The sequence below is a fragment of the Lontra canadensis genome, unplaced genomic scaffold, assembly GCF_010015895.1.
Source record: "Lontra canadensis isolate GAN:19392208 unplaced genomic scaffold, GSC_riverotter_1.0 scaffold52, whole genome shotgun sequence".
Taxonomy (NCBI): domain Eukaryota; kingdom Metazoa; phylum Chordata; class Mammalia; order Carnivora; family Mustelidae; genus Lontra; species Lontra canadensis.
Window position 1 is genome coordinate 7859467 of NW_022631046.1, and position 21244 is coordinate 7880710.

The 21244-nt window shown below is 41.2% G+C and overlaps 1 protein-coding gene across 2 annotated transcripts in view; it reads right to left on the reverse strand.

Annotated features, from left to right (window-relative positions):
* The window catches only part of EEA1 (early endosome antigen 1), a 124869-nt gene extending 109671 nt beyond the window's left edge, over positions 1–15198 (reverse strand). For both annotated transcript variants that reach the window (XM_032874212.1, XM_032874213.1), the window contains exon 1: positions 14943–15198. In XM_032874212.1, coding sequence (XP_032730103.1) covers positions 14943–14966 — 24 coding nt within the window. In that variant the 5' untranslated portion in view covers positions 14967–15198. The remainder of the gene's footprint in view (positions 1–14942) is intronic.
* Between the last annotated feature and the right edge of the window lie 6046 nt (positions 15199–21244).

Sequence of the window (21244 nt, forward strand, 5' to 3'; positions counted from 1 at the left end):
CTGCTATTCAACACAGTACTAGAAGTCCTAGCCTTAGCAATCAGACAACAAAAAGAAATTAAAGGCATCCAAATCGGCAAAGAAGTCAAACTATCACTCTTCGCAGATGATATGATACTATATGTGGAAAACCCAAAAGATTCCACTCCAAAACTGCTAGAACTTGTACAGGAATTCAGTAAAGTGTCAGGATATAAAATCAATGCACAGAAATCAGTCGCATTTCTCTACACCAACAACAAGACAGAAGAAAGAGAAATTAAGGAGTCCATCCCATTTACAATTGCACCCAAAACTATAAGATACCTAGGAATAAACCTAACCAAAGAGACTAAGAATCTATACACAGAAAACTATAAAGTACTCATGAAAGAAATTGAGGAAGACACAAAGAAATGGAAAAATGTTCCATGCTCCTGGATTGGAAGAATAAATATTGTGAAAATGTCTAGGCTACCTAAAGCAATCTACACATTTAATGCAATTCCTATCAAAGTACCATCCATTTTTTTCAAGGAAATGGAACAAATAATCCTAAAATTTATATGGAACCAGAAAAGACCGCAAATAGCCAAAGGAATATTGAAAAAGAAAGCCAAAGTCGGTGGCATCACAATTCCGGACTTCAAGCTCTATTACAAAGCTGTCATCATCAAGACAGCATGGTACTGGCACAAAAACAGACACATAGATCAATGGAACAGAATAGAGAGCCCAGAAATAGACCCTCAACTCTATGATCAACTAATCTTCGACAAAGCAGGAAAGAATGTCCAATGGAAAAAAGACAGCCTCTTCAATAAATGGTGTTGGGAAAATTGGATAGCCACATGCAGAAAAATGAAATTGGATCACTTCCTTACACCACACACGAAAATAGACTCAAAATGGATGAAGGACCTCAATGTGAGAAAGGAATCCATCAGAATCCTTGAGGAGAACACAGGCAGCAACCTCTTCGACCTCAGCCGCAGCAACATCTTCCTAGGAACATCGCCAAAGGCAAGGGAAGCAAGGGCAAAAATGAACTATTGGGATTTTATCAAGATCAAAAGCTTTTGCACAGCAAAGGAAACAGTTAACAAAACCAAAAGACAACTGACAGAATGGGAGAAGATATTTGCAAACGACATATCAGATAAAGGGCTAGTCTCCAGAATCTATAAAGAACTTAGCAAACTCAACACCCAAAGAACAAATAATCCAATCAAGAAATGGGCAGAAGACATGAACAGACATTTCTGCAAAGAAGACATCCAGATGGCCAAACAGACACATGAAAAAGTGCTCCATATCACTCGGCATCAGGGAAATACAAATTAAAACCACAATGAGATACCACCTCACACCAGTCAGAATGGCTAAAATTAACAAGTCAGGAAATGACAGATGCTGGCGAGGATGCAGAGAAAGGGGAACCCTCCTACACTGTTGGTGGGAATGCAAGCTGGTGCAACCACTCTGGAAAACAGCATGGAGGTTCCTCAAAATGTTGAAAATAGACCTACCCTATGACCCAGCAATTGCACTGCTGGGTATTTACCCTAAAGATACAAACGTAGTGATCCGAAGGGGCACATACACCCGAATGTTTATAGCAGCAATGTCTACAATACCCAAACTATGGAAAGAACCTAGATGTCCATCAACAGACGAATGGATAAAGAAGATGTGGTATATATACACAATGGAATACTATGCAGCCATCAAAAGAAATGAAATCTTGCCATTTGCGACGACGTGGATGGAACTAGAGGGTATCATGCTTAGCAAAATAAGTCAATCGGAGAAAGACAACTATCATATGATCTCCCTGATATGAGGGAGAGGAGACGCAACATGGGGGGTTAAGGGGGTAGGAGAAGAGTAAATGAAGCAAGATGGGATTGGGAGGGAGATAAACCATAAGTGACTCTTAATCTCACAAAACAAACCGAGGGTTGCTGGGGGAAGGGGGGTTGGGAGAGGGGGGTTGGGGTTATGGACATTGGGGAGGGTATGTGCTATCGTGAGTGCTGTGAAGTGTGTAAACCTGGCGATTCACAGACCTGTACCCCTGGGGAAAAAAATATATGTTTATAAAAATAAAATTAAAAAAAAAATAGCTAACATATAACCTCTATGATGGGCATGAAGCCAAGCACTTTGTCTACATTATATCATTTAATGCTTATAACAATCCTTTGAATAAAGTCAAAGGGATTGCTCCCATGTAGCCAACGGGGAAAAATATGGTTAAAGAAGCTAAATAAATTGTTAGCTAAGATTACAAATGTAATGCACAAAGTTGGGCCTCGATCTGACTTCAAAGCTCGTGGTCTTAATGTTAAACCATCCACTATACTACAGCCCTGTGCTTCTTCTCGATTTTCCTTTTCTGATCTACTCAAATTTCTATGATGTACATGCTTTATTTTCAGAACCAGAAACGTTATTTTCAAATATTTTTTAAAACTATATTATTGCTTAAAATATGTAAAAGCTGCAAAGAGATAGGAGGTTATGTCAAAAAATAAATGTCTCACAGAACAAAATAAATTCATACTTCCTTATCAGATTTCTAACTCAATATGATTTCCCACTTAATTCACCCCACACAACAATGTATTCTGGCATAGCACATAAAGACAGAAATTCTTAAAACATTTTCCAAATATTACTTAAAGTCCAAATAAAGTATCACTGAGACTCTAAAAACTTTTATATTAGCACAGTTATGTAACACTTAGCCATAGTCTCTGATATTAGAGACTGAAATGAGGGGGAAAAGGGTGGTTTTAAATTTCAACTACTCCAATAGTCTATGCAACACTTAAACAGATGCCAATGCAACTAAATTACTCACGTTCTTGTATTCAATATGTCAATCAATCATAATGCAGGTGACAGCTCTGCTTCCATCTTAAAGCAAGCTATCCTACCATAGCCCACGTTGAGAACATAGTCCAAGGTAGCCAGGTTATATGACCCCGTGTCTGTTGCCAATTGACCAAAGATGTGATCACCTGGACCAAACAGCAGATATTCACAAGCTAGCTAGCAGCCCATAACATGGCCCGGCGGCAAAAAAAAAAAAAAAGAAAAAAAGAAAAAAAGAAAGGAAAGAAAGAAAGAGCCCAAAGCCAAGAACAAACACTGCTGAGTTCCATGCTTAGGCCTTTGAATGGCAAACTATAAAGAGAAATTATTAATTAGCCACACAAACTGGCACTAAACAGATAAACATTGTAGTCATGAGGTAAAGTCAGAGTACATGAAAGATGGCAGCAAACCAAAGATATAACCAAACCAAAGTTTGAAAAGACTATAGACTCTGAGTACGCAGAAGTCACGAAGAAAAAAAAATACACTAGAGGGTGAGAAAATGAGACAAGACCGGAAACAAAAGTATATAGATACAGAGGACACAGATACATTAAGAGTCACTGAGTACTTTTTTTTTTTTAATATTTTACTTATTTGACAGAGATCACAGTAGGCAGAAAGGCAGGCAGAGCGAGAGGAGGAAGCAGGCTCCCTGCGGAGCAGAGAGCCCGATGCGGGGCTCGATCCCAGGGTCCTGGGATCATGACCTGAGCCGAAGGCAGAGGCTTAACCCACTGAGCCACTCAGGCACCCCAAGAGTCACTGAGTACTTTAACAGCTCAACTGTACATTGAAAATCTATAAATCTCTGTCATGAAAGTCCTACCTAGGAGCCTTCAAAGCCTTGTAAAAACGTCTGAGAGGCTCAGCCCCATATTAAATGTTTGATTTTGAATTTTCATGAAATTCCATCTTTCTTATTGCCAAGTGCATCCTTATAACGACTATTATGCTATTTTTGAGCTAACCTGATGGATCCTTTATTCCTAGAGCCAAATGAACTTAATCAGATAACTATTATCACTACTTCAGAACCATGGTAAAGCTCATTTCTAGAAGAATGATGTGCAAATCATCTGTTTCATAGTGCCACAACTCCTAGAAGGGATAGTCTTAAGTATTATATGACCACACTCCACTTCCAACCTCAGTTGACTAAACCATCAATGAACACCTCTGGCCAGCCAGAGAACTATGCATGACCCAATGAAAAAAGATGCTGAGGACATTCTGAAGTGTTCTCTTGGGTTTGGACACTGAGACACTGGGCCAGCCAACTACACAAAGAAGTACATAGAATTGAGCAGTCAGGAGTCCATCTGGGGTCTTGAACACACTGAGTAAACAGAAACAAGGAAGTTGGACACAGAGAGAGACAGATAAGATGCCAGTGGTCCATGAAAGAGTAAGACAAAGAGAAAAAGTGCCTCTATCCCGGATACCATTTTCATGAGGATTAACTGCATAGCAATTCTTCTTCACGGATCACTTTGAAACTTTCCAATAAATCCCCCTTATAACTTAAACTGAGTTAAGGAAGTTTATAACCCTTGAAAATAAAAATCATTTGTTAGAATATTGTCCAAGGATGGCAAATTTCATTCATGCATTTAATATTTAGTTTCTGCTTCCTCTACTCCATATTCCTCAGAAAGTAATCTGTGTTCCCGGATTCTACTCCCTTACTTCCCAATTTATCTTTATGACCTTCCTGAAATTGAACTAAGTACAACTCAACTGTTCCATTCAGTGGACACTTCTCAGTATTTATTTGACTTCTCTTCAAGATATGTATTTATACATATCTAATACTTGCTTCCACTTGTCTCCAGAGTGCTGGGCCTATATTTTCACCCTCCCTGTGAACATCTCCACTGGGATGGCCACACCTCTAGTTCACATTCACCTTCCTCCCCAAATCTGCTCTTCTTCCTTTATTCAGTATCTTAGTCCATTCCACTATCTTCTCACGTACCCAAGCTACTCACAAATCAATAAGCCCTATCAATTTTATTTTCTTAAATTTTCTTGAAAATCATTCTTTCTCTGTCCCCAAAGCCACTGTCTAAATTCAAGCTTTCATCATCTCCTGAACTGAAAACTATAGAGATCCAGAAATTCCAATAAAATGGAGGGACTTGGGAATCTTTTTTTTTTTTTAAGAATTCCAAATGATTCAAATATGAACAATTTTAGAACTAAAAAGTCATTACTTTTTAGCCAGTCGCTCCCCTAATGGAGCCATCCTCTCTACATTGCCAACAAGCAGTCAACATATATTACTGAAAAAACACCAAGCATCAAACATTAAGTTAGATCCTATACACCGAAAAAGAAAACAAAATCCCTACCCTAAAGGAGCTCAAGTCTAGTAGGAAATAGTCAAGTAAACAAATTACAAAAATTTTCTAGATATCTAAAGTGGGATACCTCCTATATAATACATGTTTCTTGAATGCTGGATACTGTGGTGCGTACTTCATGAACATTATTTCATTTAATTTCATTTAATCCTTCAACACTGTGAGGTATATAATATCCTCAATTTACAGATAAAGCAATTGGGTCTCAGCTTGAAATTTTGTACAAGATCTTACCCTCAGGAGTGGAGGATCCCAGGGCTTAAATGATGGCCTAATACCAAAAGCCTGTTGTAATTAGTATGGGATGTTTGGGGAGAAGAAGAAGAAAAAAAAAGTAAGCAAATAACTCCCAGTGTCACTTGAAATGATCAGTGTCTACAAGTAATGGTAGGACAGCCTAAGCAGAATAAAAAACTTCTACAGAGGTATGAAGGGATGAAATAACAGGGTAAGTTATGAGAAACACAATTACTGAGAATGGCAAGGTCAGGACCATGTGCAGAGGTACGTGGATATGAGCCTGAAATTGTATAAAAGAACCAGAGCATTATGGCCTTGTGTGCCAAGGTAAAGAGTTTAGACACCTCCGATGGGCACTAATTAGTTACCAACATATTTTAGACAGATGAGTGATTTACCCAATTTACTTTATATAAAGATTACCTAGGAAAAATACTTTCAGAGGGTTTTCCTTATTACAAATTTGATCATTTAAAAACTTTCCATGGCTCCTTATTGTCTTTAGTATAAAGTCCAAAACCCTTTCCAGTCTTACCTCTTACAGCGACCCCCATCCACATGCAGATAAACTCATAACTCCCATAATGCTGTGCTAGGCTGTTTCATGCTCTTGCATTTGCTTGGTCCCTTTCTCTAAAGATGGCTTCTCTCCCTTCCTCCTCTTTGCCTATCATTTTTAGTTTCTGCAAGGCCTTCAACCATCTCCATTCCTTGTCTTCCCCCTTCCTTCTCCAACCCTTCCTTACAGGATTTGTTACTTTTTCTTTTGTCCTCACAAATTCTTCTTCTGTGTATCGATCAACACTTACCACATTACTTTGTAATTATTTAAGTATCTGTTTCTCCCATTAAAACTCCTCAAGAGTTTTTAATTCCCAAACCCAGCAAAGTAATTAACACAGAATTAATGCCTAATAGTATGATGAATGTCTACACACCCATATCCACATAATTTTAAAAAAAGGGAGTGATGGGCGCCTGGGTGGCTCAGTTGTTAAGTGTCTGCCTTTGGCTCAGGTCATGATCCCAGGGTCCTGGGATAGAGCCACATAGGGCTCCCTGCTCAGCAGGGAGTCTTGCTTCTCCCTCTCCCTCTGCCTGAAGCTCTGCCTACTTGTGCTCTCATAGCTCTCTGTCAAATAAATAAATAAAATCTTTAATATAAATAAATAAATATTTTAAAAGGGAGTTGGAATAAGAAACGTGTTCCTTGAAGAAATTTGGAGTATATAATAATAATAATAATAATCCAACATTAGCATCAGCTAACATTTACAGAGAGCCATGCGCCAGATACTGTCAAAGTCCTTTACGTATATTAATTCAGTTAATCCTTACAACAGTCCTATGAGACAGATACTATTATTATGATCATTTTAATGAGACACAGAGAAACCAAGTAACTTGCCCAAAGCTACTCAGCTGGTAAATGGGATACAAATATCACACCAGGCAGTCTGGCCCCAGAGTTCAGCCTGTTAACCATGAATTAAACTGTCTCTTTAGCACAAGCAAAAGACCACCAGGATAAGAAGAGAAAACTCAGTTCTAGCCCTGGTTCTCTGAGATCTCAATCTCTATTCTTAACACACTAAAAATAAATCTACATGGAGAGAAAATAATTCCACTTATTAAATTTTGTTTAATAAATTAGTAGTAACTGCATCAAACTTAAACATGTAACCAATCTGGGAAGCCTTCCCTAACATCTCAGTTTGGATCAGGGACCTCTTGCTGTATGCTCTTGGGGCTCCCTGTGCTTTTCCTTCCTAAGACCCATCCATGTGACAAAAAAGCTAAGGGATTCTTTGAACAGTTCCTCTTTCACTAAGCTCCACAGTGGTTCATGTCTCTTTTACTCATCAGTGTGTCCACAGAACACAGTAGGCCCACACTAGACATCTGAAGAATAGATATGTTCAAAAGGTCTTCCCAGAGCATCTTCTGGGTAGCTCAGTCAGTTAGGTATCCGACTCTTGATCTGGGCTCACGTCACGATCTCAGGGTCATGAAATTGAACCCCACTTCAGGCTCAGAGCTCAGAATGCAGTCAGGCTCCAGACTCAGAATGGAGTCGGCTTGAGGATTTCTCTTCCTCTCCCTCTGTCCTTCCCCCTGCTTGTGCACATACACACTCTCTCTCTCAAATAAATAAATCTTAAAAAAAAAAAAAAAAAAAAAGTCTTCTTCCCTATTCATCACCCTTTTTTCTGCTCACATTGTCATCACTCTAATGCAAATCGTAATTTCTTAGTGACTAAAATATTAAAATCTCTATCTGATCTCTGCCTAGACTCCCCTATGGTTTTAATATATCACATGCAGCACTGACAAATTAACCTTCCTAAAACATTCCTTCCAATACTCATTCAGTAAACATTATTAACTCCTACTTTGTGCTTGAAGAAAACCAGGATGTCACCCCAAAATATGCCACTTTGGCATACTAATTATCTTTAATTAAAGGCACTAAACAGCAGGTACACAAGAACACTCTGACCCTCTTTTCTTCCTCAAAGCAGGAGATAAAACTCTCATGTCAAAGACACCCTCACTGTACCAGGAGGAGAAAAGACATTCTCATCACCAGAGACAGAGAACTTGGGACTGAGAAATCTGTATAAACAAACCTTATTAAACTAACCCTTATCTTCTTGGCTACTTCTTCACCATATACTACCCCTAACCCAAATCCCTCTGTCTTGTTAATTCTTCATAAATGCATTGTTTCTTTGTCTAAAAGGTATAAATACCTGTTCCGTCACTTATTGGGGTCCTCATTCTCTTGTGAAGCTGCCCATGTACATGTAAAAATTTCATAAAATTTGTACCCTTTTCTCCTGTTAATCTGCCTTATGTCTGTTTAATTCTTAGGCCCAGTCAGACACCCAAAGAAAATAAGAGAAAAATTCTGCTTCTCCTGCATACGAAATATATTTCACTGCTTAATAAAATCTTATTGATTTCCTAATGCCTACAGAATAAAGTTCAAAATGTCAAATTTATCTGCTGAAATAAATGAGAAGGAAAGCCACCCCAGACCTGGGTTTCTAATACCATTCCCCACTAAAAGAAATGGGGCTCCTCAGAGAAATGGCCAGTTTCAGGGCTGGGAAAAAGTAATCAATGAGCTTAAAATGCCCTAGTAGGCCAGAAAGGAAGGAAAGCTAAAAAAAAAAAAAAAAAAAAGAACCATGTCAAAAAGACACAGGGGCAACACAAAAGGGGCTCCCACTATTCAAATCTGACAGTTTGACCACCAAAATAATTAAGTACAGTGATGAGTTATAAACCATTTTTAAAAACTGAAATTATGAGTCCATGCCAATAGGAAAGAAAAAAGGAAGGTCAGAAAGAGGAAAGGGAGAGATGGAGGGAGAGAGGAAAGCAAGAACAGGAAAGCCAATGACCAAACTGGTAAAGGTGAAGGGAATGCCAAAGTGGAAAAATGATCATTTTGCAGTCACTAAGATAGATCAGGCAAGAATGAACAATGGATACAAAATTTAGGGGAAATTTTTTATAAGGAACAAGATATTTGCATGGTCTAATAAGTAAATGTCTTATTAACTGCAAAAAGAAGAAAAAAATAATATTATACAGTCAAAGAGTTGGGCTACAACTTGACCTTTGACAAGGTAATCAAAACTAACAGCACCTATGAAGGACTGAAAGACATCATGGGCCTCCAGATGTGATAACCTGAGAAGCACACATCTTCTAGGCAACATTCTGGCCCAGAATGCATAATCTCAATCTAATCGCAACAAAATATCAGGTAAACATAACATGAAAAACAGTGTAGAAAAAAAAAAAAGTAGGAGGGGATCTGTACTCTTCATAAATACAAAAACATGCTGTGATGAAAAGAGGCTACAGGCACCTGGGTGGCTCAGTCATTGGGCGTCCACCTTCAGCTCAGGTCATGATCTTAGGGTCCTGGGATTGAACCCCGTATCAGGCTCCCTGCTCAGCAGGAAGCCTGCTTCTCCAGCTCCCACTCTCCTTGCTTGTGTTCCCTCTCTTGCTGTGTCTATCTCTGTCAAATAAATAAATAAAATCTTAAAAAAAAAAAACAAAAAGGAAGGAAGGAAGGACAGACTACTAAACAACTAAATAACAACTTTTAACAACTAAATATAATACCTAATCCTAACTAGACCCTAAACTGGTGGAGGGGAAATGCTACAAAGGACATTATCAGATCAACTGACAAAACTAGAATTATAGATAGTAACTAAACGAATATAAATTTATCAAGTTGACCACTATACTGTTCTTATGTAAATGAATACCTATTCTTCACTGAAGTATTCAGATATAAAAGACAATAACTGATCTTCAAATGAATCAAGGGGGGGGAAATGACACATACGGAGAGCAAGAGAAGAGAGAAGTGAGAACTGTCCCTTCTATTATTTTATTTTTCCAACTTTTTACAAGTTTGAAACTAGTTCCAAATAAAAAGTTAAAAATTATGTATGAATTCAACTAGACCTGCACCATCCAATACAACAGCCATTAGTGACATGGGACTGTAGAAGAGTTGAAATATGGTTAGTCCAAATTGAGACATGCTGCTCATGCAAAACATACACCAGATTTCATAAATTTTATTTTTTTAAACATATAATATATTTTTATCCCCAGGGGTACAGGTCTGTGAATCGCCAGGTTTACCAGATTTCAAAGACTTAATCAAAAAAAAAAAAAAAAAAAGGAATTTAAGATATCTGATTAATAATTTTTATATTGATTACATGTTGAATATTTTAGATGTATTGGGTCAAAAAATACATATTTTAAAAATTACTTTCACCTCTTTTTACTTTAAATGTAGCTACTAGAAACTTTATTTATTTGAGAGAGAGAGCTTGTGAGCCATGGGGTGGGGGAGAAAAGGGAGAATCACAAGCAGACTCCCTGCTGAGCACAGATCCAGTAGGGCTGGATCCCAAGATCCTGAGATCATGACCTGAGCAGAAACCAAGAGTTGGCTGCTTGACAGACTGAGCCACCCAGGTGCCCCCTGTTTTACTGTTTTACTTATTTGAGAGAGACTTTAAATTATGTATGTAACTCACATTTGCATTGAACAGGGCTGAGCTAGACAATCAAGAATCTCCGCAATGGGGTGCCACATTATCTTTGTAAATGTCCTTCTCAATTTCTTTCTGCTCTGAACATATCTCTTATCTCTAAAAGTCACTTTGTTGAAGCTACCTGACAGCAAGGACTGTATCTTATTCATTGCTGCATCCCCAGTTTCTAGCATATACCAAGTGTTATAAATATGTTTATTAAAAGGCTAGATGCAAAGGAAGGAGGGAGGGCAGGAAGAATGAACTTGTTCCCATCTCTACATCTTTACTTATACTGTTAGTCCTTCCTAAAAAGAAACTTTCTAGGACATCTCTTAAACACACACATTCTTCAAAACCCCATCTCATGTTCATTTTCTCCTAGCAGACTCCCTGCTCACACAGGCTGGTTCTGATCTTTCCTCCTCTGTCCTACTACAGGCTTCATTTTCTTTATCATTTTCTTTGGGACTTAATTATATCCTTTAGGAAAAAGTTAGGTCTCATATTTTCCCCATATCTTCCACAGTGATTAGCACAGTGCTAACCATATCAATTTCAATAGTGGGAGAAAGGGCAACAAGGTGCCAGAAAAAGGGGAAATGGACTGTGCTGGGAAAATCTGGCTCTTGTCTCAGTTTTGACATCTACTGTGTTGCCTTAGATAAATCAGTTAATCTGTTTCTGCTTCCTCCTTTTTAAAATCAGGTAAGACCTGTTGACCACTAAAAAAAAAAAAAAAAAAAAAAAAAGCCTTTTATTTCTACAATTCTATAATAATTAAACACATTTTTTTCTTTAGCAATGTAATAACATTGCTAAAATGTACCAGTGAAAGGAAATCTAAAACACAATAAATTTTTTAAGAAAGAAATAGCAATAAAGTTTATAAACTGCCTAAAGTACTAAGTACTGATCATCTATTCTGGTCATCAAGCACTTTATTTGTTCTTTCTTTTAAAGATTTTATTTTTAAGTAATCTCCACTTTCAGTGTGGGGCTGGAACCTAAACTCCCCCCTCCCCAGATCAAGAGTCACATGCTCCAGGATGGCCCAGCCAGGCGCCCCATGGTCATCAAGCACTTTAAATTCATAGTTCTCTTCAAAGGACCATTAAGCAAAACAGTCAATACATACATATTGGAGCTACCTTACATTTTTTTTTCTAATTCAGACCCTTTCAAGCCTCAGAAACAACTTTAGTAAGCTAATGGGAAAAAAAGGAGGAGGAGGAGGAAAAGGAAGAGAAGCACGAGGAGAAAAACCAGAAACAAATTTTCTGTAAAATACCACTGGGACCTTACTGGTGATGTTCAAACATTCTGAGTTACAAGTGATTGTAAGGACATTGTCTTTAACTTCTTTCAAAAATGCTTTTTAAAGAACACTATTCAAGCAGTTAAAAGGAAAAGGTCATCTAAAAACAGAATGTTAAAGGAATGCAATATAATTTCAAAGCACAGAGCCCATTTCAAACGAATAAATTAGCAACTTTCATCTTAATCTTGTATCTTATTACCTCTGCTAAGAAATAAGATTATCTTATACATTAACGTAATATAACATAATGTAAAGATTCTAGTTATACTTGCTAGTAAATACCACCTGTGGACTTAATAAATATAATTGTAGGTTCTAAACTAGTAATACAAATCACCAGATTTCTTTAAAGCTTTCATCAAAATGCCCACACAAATCACCAGATTTCTTTAAGGCTTTGATCAAAATGCCCCTATTAAACGCTGAGATTTAACACTGACCCATCTGCAAGCCAAAAGCTGAACTCCTCTGAAGGGACTCCAGGTCCTCTAAGGATCTAGTCTGTAGCTACCCTGCAGCTTCATCTCTACACATCATTTCACTTCCTAAACTTAACTGTTCACATTCTTCCTACTATTACCTGCCCCTTTCATGACTTCATGCCTTGGCATTTGCTGTTCTCTCTGCCCGACATCCTCTTCCTTCTTTGGAGCTGGGAATATGACCTCCAACCAGAAGCTTGTCCTGATGGTCCCAACACCCTCACACAGAGCAGCACTCTGGGCAGTCTTCATTCTTCTATTACAGAGCACTGTAATTACTTTTAGATGTCCACTTCCCCTTACCTGGCTATGAGTTTTAAAGGGAGGACCCACACCTTATTAACTGCTTCCCAGTCCCTTGCATACATTTGGTGTTTACTGACACTCACCACAAATACAAAAGGGAAAAAAGTTAAGTAACTATGAGAAACAATTCAAATTTTCCTGTAAAAGAGTATACACATTTAACACCGTGGTTCTCAATCAGGAGCAATTTTGTCCTTAGGAAACATACGGTAAAGCATGAAGATAATTTTGGCTGTCACAAAAGAGGAAAAGGATGGGGGAAGGGGGTCCTACTGGCATGAAGTGAGTAAAAGCCAGAGGGATGCTGCTGAATATCTTAGAATGCAAAAGGACAGCTCCCCACAACAAAGAATTATCCAGTCACACATCAGTAGTGCCTTGGTTAAGAAAGTCAGTTGTCAAGTAACTTATTCATCTGTGATGATCCCATATCACATCTCAGCAATAATCACAATTCCAATTCTGCAATTTCAATTGAAACTTCTGTAACTGTTGTGTATGCACCAACACACAGTCTTTATATAAAAGCGGTCCTTATACAATGGTAATGCTTAACAACATTAAACCAAGAGTACTGGAAAGCATCCCATACTTCTGAAAATTAATCTGTAACTACCAGAAGGTATTGTTTTTTTTTCAAAGTTTTGTTTTTTGTTTTGTTGTTGTTGTTAGTAATCTCTACACCCAACATGAGGATGAAAATCATGACCCCAAGATCAAGAGTCGCATGTTCCCCCAACTGAGCCAGCCAGGCGCCCCTACCAGAAGCTACTCCTAAGTCAGTAAACACTTTATTTTATTTATAAACTTCAAAGCAAACCATAGGCAAACTAATTTTCAGATGTGGAACTATGACAAAAACACAGTCTGAGGCATGAGGTAATCAGTTCCTCCAGGTCTGAAGGAAGAACAATCTCCAAGTACAACGAGTAAATCATGCACAGATGTCTTTACAGTTGAACACAAGAACTGATGGCAAGAGTAAAGGGCATGCCCTTGCTATTGCCAAAATCATCGGCTTATCAAGATTTTAAAAAAACTCTGACAAAACCACTGCAAAAAAAATCCTCATATGTCAATACAGGGTGGTGGATACACAAGTTAACTATTTCTCCCCTGATACATGACCAAGTTTCACATGACTTGAACATTTCACAAAGCTATGCAGGAGCCAAGAACACTCCCTCCCTTCCCATATAGTGGATGACTCAACTGTCTTTGGCACATTCCTTGGCTCAATACTACAAATTCACTAATTTCTTTTGTCCTTTGAACTAGTTATTCTACTCCCTCAGTAACCAACCGAGGTTAGCCCCAACTTTCCAATCATTTACATTTTGTTGCACCCTATCAGTTAAAAAAAGGGGGGAGGGGTGGCTCTCAAAAACAAAACCTTGAGTACAGCAACTCTTGTAGGAAATGATACTCTATCAGCCTACGAACTGATTTCTACACAATACACATAAGGCTTTCCAATGCTCTTGTCTCTATATCTTAAAGGTTTTGCCTGCTTTCCCACACTGGCAGAAAGTGAAGGAGTAAGTGTCTATCACTGGATGAAGCTTACTGCGAATTTATTCTTGGAGAGCTCAAAGAAGGTTCTGGGCTGAGAGGGCGAAACGCATTTTTAATTGGGGGAAAGAAAAGTTTCCAACAGTGAGTAATATCTTCCTTCTCAGCTGATTTTGCCAGTAAGTGTCGGTACCACGACTGGGCCCCAGCTAGGCCGGGGTTCACCACATTCCCCAGCAAAACCGCTGCCGAATGTGGCAGGTGCGTGCAAAGTTGGGGGCGCGGTGGGCGGGGAGGGTGGAGAGGCTGAGCAAGCCTCCCGCAATCTCCCACGGGGCGCTCTCCACCCGGCTGGAGGCACTAACTCTGCATTTGCACTGCCATTCCCGGAGCTGGAAGGAACGCGCCGGCACCACACCCTCCCGCCCCGCCGCCCGTCTCACTGACAGCCCCGCGCTCAAGAGCGCGGCGCCGGGCCTGAGTGCGCAGGGACGCCGGGGATTCGGCGCCCGCCAGGGGTCCAGCCTGCCTGCTCCGCCGCCGCCGCCGCCGCCCCACCCGCCCTCCCTGCCCCCGCGGCCCGCCCCAGGGGCGGACGGCCGAGGCCTAACCACCTCCCGGGCTGCGGGGCCTACAGAAGGAAGGAGAGCCCGCGCTAAGGAGCGGCACCCGCGCCGCCGCCTCGGCTCCTCAGCTCGGCGGCGGCGCCCGCAGCCCCGGGCTCGGGCTCTCCCGCTCACGTGCTGCCGGAAAGACGGTTTCACTCTCTTACCCTCTGCAAAATCCTCCTAAACATGGTTTAAACACCACCCGGGCCGCCGCGGTGACTCTCCGGACCCTGCGCGGGACCACTCACTACTCGGGGGTGCGCGAGCGGGAGAGACTGAGTCGGGAAGGGACGGGGGAGGAGGTCGGGGCTAGGCGGTGGCGGCAGCCGCTCGGGCGGCCCCGACTTCCCCACAGGCGTCGAGAGGGAGCGCGCGCCAGCGAGCGACGAGGTAGCCTGCGAGCGCCCGCCCGCCGGCCGGGCCGCCCCCGTAACTGACAGCTGGGCGGACCCGCCCGCCGCTGCCACGCCCTCCCGGCCGGTCCATCCGCGAGGGGCGGGGCCTCAAGGGGCCTGGCCCGGAACTGCGACCAATCGGAAGCGGCGGCGGCGTGGGCGGCTGCGTGACGGACAGGCGGCAGGACGCTGGCGCCGCCGCTCCTTCCGGCGGGCAAGAGTATGGCGCGGCGGCCGAGCGCACTCCCGCCCTCCGTCAGAGGCCGTGCCCGCGCGCCGGCCGCGAGCCCGCTGGGGAGGTGGGTGGGGAGACCAGGGCCCGGCCAGGGGATGTCCCTGACCTCCGCGGGAGGAGGGGTTCGGGGGTGGGTACCTGCGGTAGCAGCTCAGGCCGCTTTGTAAAATTAGTCGGCGTGACCCTGGTCGTGACCCTACCCTCGACTGGATCCTCGTTTCTGCTGGGAGCGCTCAGACCCTGGGTGAAAGCGAAGGATAAAATCGCAGACACGATCTGTCTGTGTGGCTTCCCTCTTCTTGGTCAACCTCTGGTTTCGTTTCTCTGCTCCCTTGCTTCTAATTTCAGCCAAAGAGAAAGTAAAGAATCAGAAGAAAGAGTAGGAAGAAACTGGAATTTGACTTGGCAAGAGAAGTTTAAGGTTGTCCTTTTTGGGCCATAGCATCAATATTTAATCGACTGATGTTGCTAACATGTTACATTCTCTTCCTAAAGCCCTTGTGTGGCCCATTCTCCTAAGAAATATTAAGTCCTATTTTGGTAATAGTCATAAAATGAATCGACATGAATGAGTCTGTTATATAAAAAAAAATGATGATAATAATAAGGTCCCAGATAAACAGGACGTGGACTTCAAACTGACTTCCAGGCACCACGTCATTATTTAAACTCAAAAATCACAGCTCCGGGGGCGTCTGGGTGGCTCAGCGGGTTAACGCGTGGGACTCTGGATTTCCGGCTCACATCCGTGATCTCTGGCTGGTATGAGCAAGCCCGGCATGGGGCTCCAAGCTCAGCCGGGAATCTGCTTGGGATTCTCTCCCCCGCTCTCCCTCTGCCACTACTCCCTCAAGTGCACGTACTCTCTCTCTCTAAAGTAAATAAATCTTAAAAAAAAAAAAAAAAAAAATCACAGCTCTGGAGTCCTACCATTCTGCTAGCATTCACAAGCTAAGAGGTTCAGGAGTTTTACCCTGGGAGGAAGAGAGAAGACTTTAATATTTATGTCTAAATAAGGAAAGAGACAGAATAATGCAATTGACCCTACTGGGAGAGGGGAAACCTGAGATCTACCCAAGCAATGAATGGAGTGCCTTTTGGAAAGTAGTTACAGATTCTTTGAAAAGATGCAGCAAATATTTTCAAATGAGTTAATGTAAAATGTTTTATAAAGTATTATATGGTGTAATACGTTTCTATTCCAGACATGTTCTGTTTTTTATTGTGTTTTTTGTGTTGTGTCCATTGTGCAGCAAAACAGTTATACCTACAACTAATACATTATTAATTACTATTGATAATAGCGCACTTAAATTTTTCCAGACAAACATAGCAAAGCACACACTTTCCATCTTCCCAGACACTATAGACCTGACAATAAAGACAGGTACTTTATTTTCAGACAACATGGGAAATACTTTGACCAATATAGGGTGATAAAACTATGTGGCATAATAAATACTTAGCTGGTCTGTGTACCAAGTTACTGACAGAGTTCCTAAGACCCTGGTAATTCCCTGACTGAAAGGGTGCTAGGAGCATCTTTTGTTCTAATATTTAATCTTTGACCCTAATTTCTGACACCAAAGCTTCTAAGATCCTTGGAATAGCCACAAGGATAAGAGTGTCTGTATGCTAATGAGGTGACTGGTGGTTGGGGATTGCTAGGTAATTTTAGGATGAAGGCTAATCTCCAGAAAGATCAAGGCATGATTAGCAGGTTGCAATTTTCAGGTCCATCATCCCCCCACCTCCAGGAGGGAAGAGGAGCCAAAACAGTTAATTACTAATGGTCATTGATTTAATCAAACCTGACTGTGTAATAGAACCTCCATCAAAATCCTAAACCATGAGATTTGGAGAGCTTCCAGGTTAGTGAACACATCAAGGTATGATGTGCCAAAAGAGAACAGGGAAGATCTGCACCCCTTCCCCCAAATCTTGCCCTATACATCCCTTCCATTTGGCTGCCCCTGACTTCCATCTTTTGTAACAAACCAGTCATAGTAAAGTGTTTCCCTAAGTTCTGCGAGTTGTTATAGCAAACAATCAATCATGAGGAGGGTGTTGCAGGAACCCTCAATTTATAGCCAATTGGTCCAAAGCATAGGTGACAGCCTGGAACTTGGGACTGATGTCTGATGTTGGGGGTCAATCCTGTAGGACTAAGCCCTGAACTTGGAGGGCCTGCCCTAACCCCACGTAGTTAATATCAGAATTGAATTGAATTGCAGGATACCCAGTTGGTGTCTGGAGAATTGGCAAATCACTTGGTGTAGAATAAAGCCCCACACAGTCAGTGTTAGAAGAGATTTTAAGTAGGGGCACCTGCCAGCTCAGTCGGTAAAGCATATGACTCTTCAACTTGGGGCTGTGGGTGGAGCCCCACACTGGATGTAGAGATTACTTAACAATTAAAATAAAAAGGGGGGCACACCTAGGTGGCTCAGTCAGTGAAGCATCTGCCTTTGGCTCAGTTCATGATCCCAGGGTCCTGGGACTGAGTCCCTTCTCTGGCTCCATGCTCAGAGGGGAGCCTGCTTCTCCCTCTCCCTGTTCTGCCTGCCACTCCCCCTGCTTGTGCTCACTCTCTTTCTCCTCTCTTTTTCTGACAAATAAATAACTAAAAATCTTTTTAAGAAATCTTTTTTAATCCTAAAAAATAGTGTGTTCTAAGTAGAGAAAGGAAACAGGTTTTCTTTTTTCCCATTTAAAGTGAAGTTTGTTTCTCTTTTGTTTATTTTTCAAAAGTTAATTTAGTTTAAAGCTGCTTATTAATGTCACATGCTAAGGCCTTCCACACAGGAATTCTCCTGTGGAATTTCTTCCCTAATATTAGAAGACACTCTCACCTGTTCAGCTAGATGGGTTCTTCAAAAGTTTGTGTGTTCCCCTGCAGCTTATGATATGACTGGAATAATACCCTAGAGAACTTAATTGCTCAAAAGAAAATAAGCAATGGGTGAGATATTCATGTCTCTAATTTAGCAGCTCCCACACATAACTGTTCTGCTTACCCTGCCTGGCCACTAATCCCTGTCTATTGAGCTCTCTCCATTCATACTCCATTCATTCTTTGACTCCAAGACCTCCAGTCCATTGGCTCCTCTCACCTTCGTACTACCAACCATTTCTAGATCCTCATTTCCATCAAAACCTAACTTAAGGGGTGCCTGGATGGCTCAGTGGGTTAAAGCTTCTGCCTTTGGCTCAGGTCGTGATCCCAGGGTCCTGGGATTGAGCCCCGCAGGCAGGGAGCCTGCCTCCCCCTCTCTCTCTGCCTGCCTCACTGCCTACTTGTGATTTCTGTCAAATAAATAAATAAAATCTTAAAAAAAAAAAAAAACCCTAACTTAAAGTCCATGATCCAACTTTATAGCCTCTCCCACTTATGAATATGCTTAATTTCTTCCCCTCTCTTCTTTGTCCGTTGTTTTCATCTAGCAGAACAGGAACCCAGCTATTCACACACTGTGTGCCCCGCAGGAGCAGGAAAACAGCGCTGGAGCAACCCCGCGCCCCCCTCCCGCGCCCCCCTCCCGCGCCCCGTCGACACCCCCGTGTAGAGCTAGGGCAATCGCACTCACCTCATCTTAATAACCACAAGGTTCACTGAGGCACTCAACACTGGCTGCAGGCATCCTGTTTCCCTTGCCTGGTCTGCTTTCTCTTCTCTGGTCTTTCTTTGTCCAAAATGGCTTTTACACCTGTGGTGGTTTCACTGTCTTGCCTTGCATTTTCTTCTTAGGCCACTCCAGACAAGTAATCAAACCTCCTTCCCCTCGCCAAAAAGCCTCCTGACCTACTCCAATGAGACTGCTCATGTTAATGTTAATGTTAATGTTAATGTTAATGTTAATGTTAATGTTAATGTTAATGTTAATGACCTACCTGTTTCCTAATTAATGAACAGCCTTATTGGTTTGACTTTGACTCTTGTTTACATTGAGAACAGTTGGCCATTCTCTCCTCAAATTATTTTCTTCTCTTGGCTTCCTTTAACAGTATACTTTCTGGCTTTTCTCCTCGATGAGCATTCCTTCTCAGACTCCTTTGACTTTTCTACTGCATAACTTAATGTTAGAGTGCTCCTGCTTTGTTCTAGGGTCCCTCTTGTTATTTGTCCCACACAGCCTGGAAGGCATCTCAGCCAGTCTCCTGGCTTTAAATTTCAACCCTCTGCCCAAGACCCCCAAGCCTATCTCTCCTGCATGAACATTTTCCCAGATTTCCAGACCTGCACAACAAACCATCCATACAGTTCTCCTTGCAGGTCTAATGAGCATCTTTAACTTAACAAGGCCCAAACAAAGCTTTCCTTTTTTTATGTTCGAAACTGCTTCTCTGCCAATTTTCCTGTCTCAGTATTTACTACTACTAGGAACTTCATTGGATCAAACAAAAAAATCTTGGCATTACCTTTGATTTCTCTCTTTATCTCATCACTTCCCTTTCTTCCAGCCAATCCACCAGAAAATCTTGATATGTCTACCACCAAAGCAGAGCCTAAATCTGCCACTTCTTTCCATTATCCCCCTGGTCCATAGCACCTTCATCTTCATCTCCTGTCTAGACCAGCATAGGAGTTTCCTGGTTGCTCTCCCTGTTTTACTTTGGCTTCCCTATAATCCACAAACTACACAGAAGCAAAGAATGACTTTCTAAAATGCATATCAAATAATGTCACTGTCCTCTTTAATTGAAGCTTCCCATCACAATCACAACAAAATCCAAATACTTTATCCTGGCTCACACACCTTGTTGATCTGTCCATGCCCACTTCTCTGCTTTCCATTTTTAACACTCTCCCCTTGGTTTACCCTGCCCCAGCCTCAATGAACTTTTATTCCTCAGTTGCACTAAGGTTGTTGCTGCCTTTGTGCCAACCAGTTCCTATGTAGGAAATGTTGTTCCCTTAAGGAGCCAAACCCATTTACAAAACCATAAGATACCTAGGAATAAACCTAACTAAAGAGGCAAAGGATCTGTACTCCAAAAACCATAGAACACTCATGAAAGAAATTGAGGAAGACACGAAGAAATGGAAAAACGTTGCATACTCATGGGTTGGAAGAACAAATATTGTTAAAATGTCTATGCTACCTAGAGCAACCTGCACATTTGATAAAATCCCTGTCAAAATACCATCAACTTTTTTCACAGAACTCAAACAAATAATCCCAAAATTTGGAGGATATGGAACCAGGATCCATGAGCTATAGAACCAGAAAGACTGACCCCAAATAGCCAGAGGAATGCTGAAAAAGAAAACCAAAGCTGGTGGTATCACAATTCCAGACTTCAAGCTCTATTACAAAGCTGTCATCATCAAGACAATATGGTATTGGCACAAAAAAGAAATGTAGGTCAATGGAATAGAATAGAAAACCCAGAAATGGACCCTCAACCCAGAAAAGCAGAAAAGAATGTCCAATGGGAAAAACACAGTCTCTTCAATAAATGGTGTTGGGAAAATTGGACAGCCACATGCAGAAGAATGAAACTGGACCATTTCCTTATACCATACACAAAAATAGACTCAAAATGGGATGAAAGACCTAAATGTGAGACAGGAATCTATTAAAATCCTAGAGGAGAACACAGGCAGCAACCTCTTCGACCTCAGCCACAGCAACTTCTTGCAAGACACATCTCCAAAGGCAAGGGAAACAAAGGCAAAAATGAACTATTGGGATTTCATCAAGATAAAAAGCTTTTGCACAGCAAAGGAAACAGTCAACAAGACCAAAAGACAACCGACAGATTCAGAGAAGATATTTGCAAATGACGCATCAGATAAAGGGCTAATATAGAAAATCTATAAAGAACTTATTCA